Genomic DNA, 2,275 nt, shown 5'->3' with positions numbered 1-2,275 from the left:
GTGTAGTTCCCAGGCCCCACTCCCCTCCCTCCTGGCTGTCCAGTTCCAGGACCCCCTCACCTCCCTCCTGGCTGTCCAGTTCCCAGGGCCTCTCACCTCCCTCCTGACTGTCCAGTTCCCAGGGCCTCTCACCTCCCTCTTAATGTTTCCAAGCTTGACCTTCAAACCCCCTCACGTGGTTTCTTCACGGTCAGCACCAGGACCGATAACCTAGCCCCCCAACCGCGCCTTAGACATCCGGGGATCCCCGATACCTGACAGGCCAGGTCCTCCGGGCGTCCAGAATGTATGGCCCCCGCCCAGCCCTCCCAGGCCCTGTGGTGCCCAAGCCCGTCCCCCAGGCAACACGCTCATCCTCCCTCCCCAGCCTGCCCTGCGCTGCCCTGTCCGAGTCTCAGCCTGTCCTGGCGGCTTGGTGGGTGAGACGGCTGTCCTCCCTGCAGGAGGGCCAGCTGCGGCCACCTAACGGCCAGCCTCAGTCTCCCCGTCTGACCACGGCACAAACTGAGGCCGGTTCCTCTGGTCTTCAGCCCAGCCCCTGGGTCCGTGTCTGCCCCCTGCCCTCTGCTCTGTCGCGGCCTCTCCCTGCGTCTGTCCTGTCCCCTCCTTGTGCCTGTGCTCTCTCGTGTCCCTCCCGTCACTGTCCCTGGGGGTCTTCTTGCCCATCCACTCCTTCACCGCTGTCGGGAGGCTGGGACCCGGCCCTGGCAGACCTAGGAGTCATAGGGCTAGGCTGTCACAGCTGGTGGCAGGGCCAGTGTGCGGGGAGCGGAGGGCATCTGCCGGGGCTGCAGGGGCTGGAGGTGGAGGGAGATGAGGGGGATGGGGCTCTCCCCCGAGGGCAGGCGGGGCAGAGGCCTGGGGCGTAGGGATGCGGGGAGGCCGGGTCACCGCGAGGCCGCAGGCTTGTCAGGTGTCGGGCTCCGGCCTGCGGGCTCCACAGTCAAGTCCATAAGCTGGCGAGGGGGCTCCTCTGCGAGTGTCCCTGGGTCTCATGGCCCCCAGGCTGACTTCCCTGTGGCCTCTCCCTCACCCCTTGCCCCGCCTGTGCCCACTCCCTCTCGGGCTGCTGTGGGTCGGCTCTCTCTGGGTCTGCGGTCCTCATTCTGCGGCCTGCACCTGGACCCTCCTCTCTGGATCGCTGTTCCTGGCCCTCGGGAATGCTGCCCCTTCAAGCACGTCCCTGCTTCTCTCTGGGTCTCTGTCCCTTCCCAGGGCTCTGGCCCCCATCTCTGTTTCTCTCTCTGCATCTGTTTCCCTCTCTCCCTGGCTCTCTGCTCCCCTAGTTCTCCACCCCTCCCATGTCTCTGTCCCCCCTTTCTCTCTTGGTCCCTGTCCCCTTCTCTCTTTCTCTTCCCTCTTTTTCCCCCTCTCTCTGGGTCTCTGTCCCCCCCCTCTGGATCTCTGTCCCCCTCTCTCTGGGTCTTTGTCCCTCTCTCTGGGTCTCTGTCCCCCTCTCTCCAAGACTCTGTGCATCTCTCTGGGTCTCTGTCCCTCTCTCTGGATCTCTGTCCCCCTCTCTCTGGATCTCTGTCCCCTCTCTCTGGGTCTCTGTCCCCCTCTCTCCAAGACTCTGTGCATCTCTCTGGGTCTCTGTCCCTCTCTCTGGATCTCTGTCCCCTCTCTCCGGGTCTCTGTCCCCCTCTCTCCGGGACTCTGTCCCCCTCTCTCTGGATCTCTGTCTCTGGTCTCTGTTCTGTCCCCCTCTCTCTGGATCTCTGTCCCCTCTCTCCGGGTCTCTGTCCCCCTCTCTCCGGGACTCTGTCCCTCTCTCTGGGTCTCTGTCCCCCTCTCTCTGGGTCTCTGTCTCTCTCTCCGGGGCTGTCTCACGCAAGGGCTGCCTGTGGTCTGCCTTTCCAGCTGTCACCCTGGCCTCTGTCTTGCTGTCTCTGTCCCTCTCCCTCACTCGGCCTCTTCCCTTCCTCCCTCCAGAACAAATAGGCTCTGACACCAGTGGTGCCCCGGCGTGCCGGCGGTGACCAGGTGCCGGCTCAGAGTGGGAGCGTTAAGTGGATCGGAAATCTGAGCCCGGGTGTCAGGACGGAGAGCTGCAGGCTGGAGACAGCAGGGAACCCCTGGGAGATGGGGGAAACCGCGGCAAGGAGTGGCTGAACCCCTTTCTCCAACTGCAGGAAAAGGCAGATCTTGGGGAGCTCAACTTCTCACTCTGCTACCTCCCCACCGCGGGGCGCCTCACGGTGACCATCATCAAAGCCTCTAACCTCAAAGCGATGGACCTCACGGGCTTCTCAGGTGGGCGCTGGGCGGGGTGGGC

At 64.3% G+C, this 2,275-nt stretch overlaps 1 protein-coding gene across 1 annotated transcript in view; it reads left to right on the top strand.

Moving 5' to 3' along the window:
• The window catches only part of SYT3 (synaptotagmin 3), an 18,212-nt gene that overhangs the window by 10,352 nt on the left and 5,585 nt on the right, over nucleotides 1-2,275 (top strand). The window contains 1 exon segment of the mRNA XM_014586347.2: nucleotides 2,133-2,253. Coding sequence (XP_014441833.1) covers nucleotides 2,133-2,253 — 121 coding nt within the window.

Source organism: Tupaia chinensis, unplaced genomic scaffold (assembly GCF_000334495.1).
Source record: "Tupaia chinensis unplaced genomic scaffold, TupChi_1.0 Scaffold000129_1, whole genome shotgun sequence".
NCBI classification, from domain to species: Eukaryota; Metazoa; Chordata; class Mammalia; order Scandentia; family Tupaiidae; genus Tupaia; species Tupaia belangeri.
The sequence above is the reverse complement of the archived record's forward strand: the minus strand, read 5'-3'. Positions and strand labels throughout refer to the sequence as shown.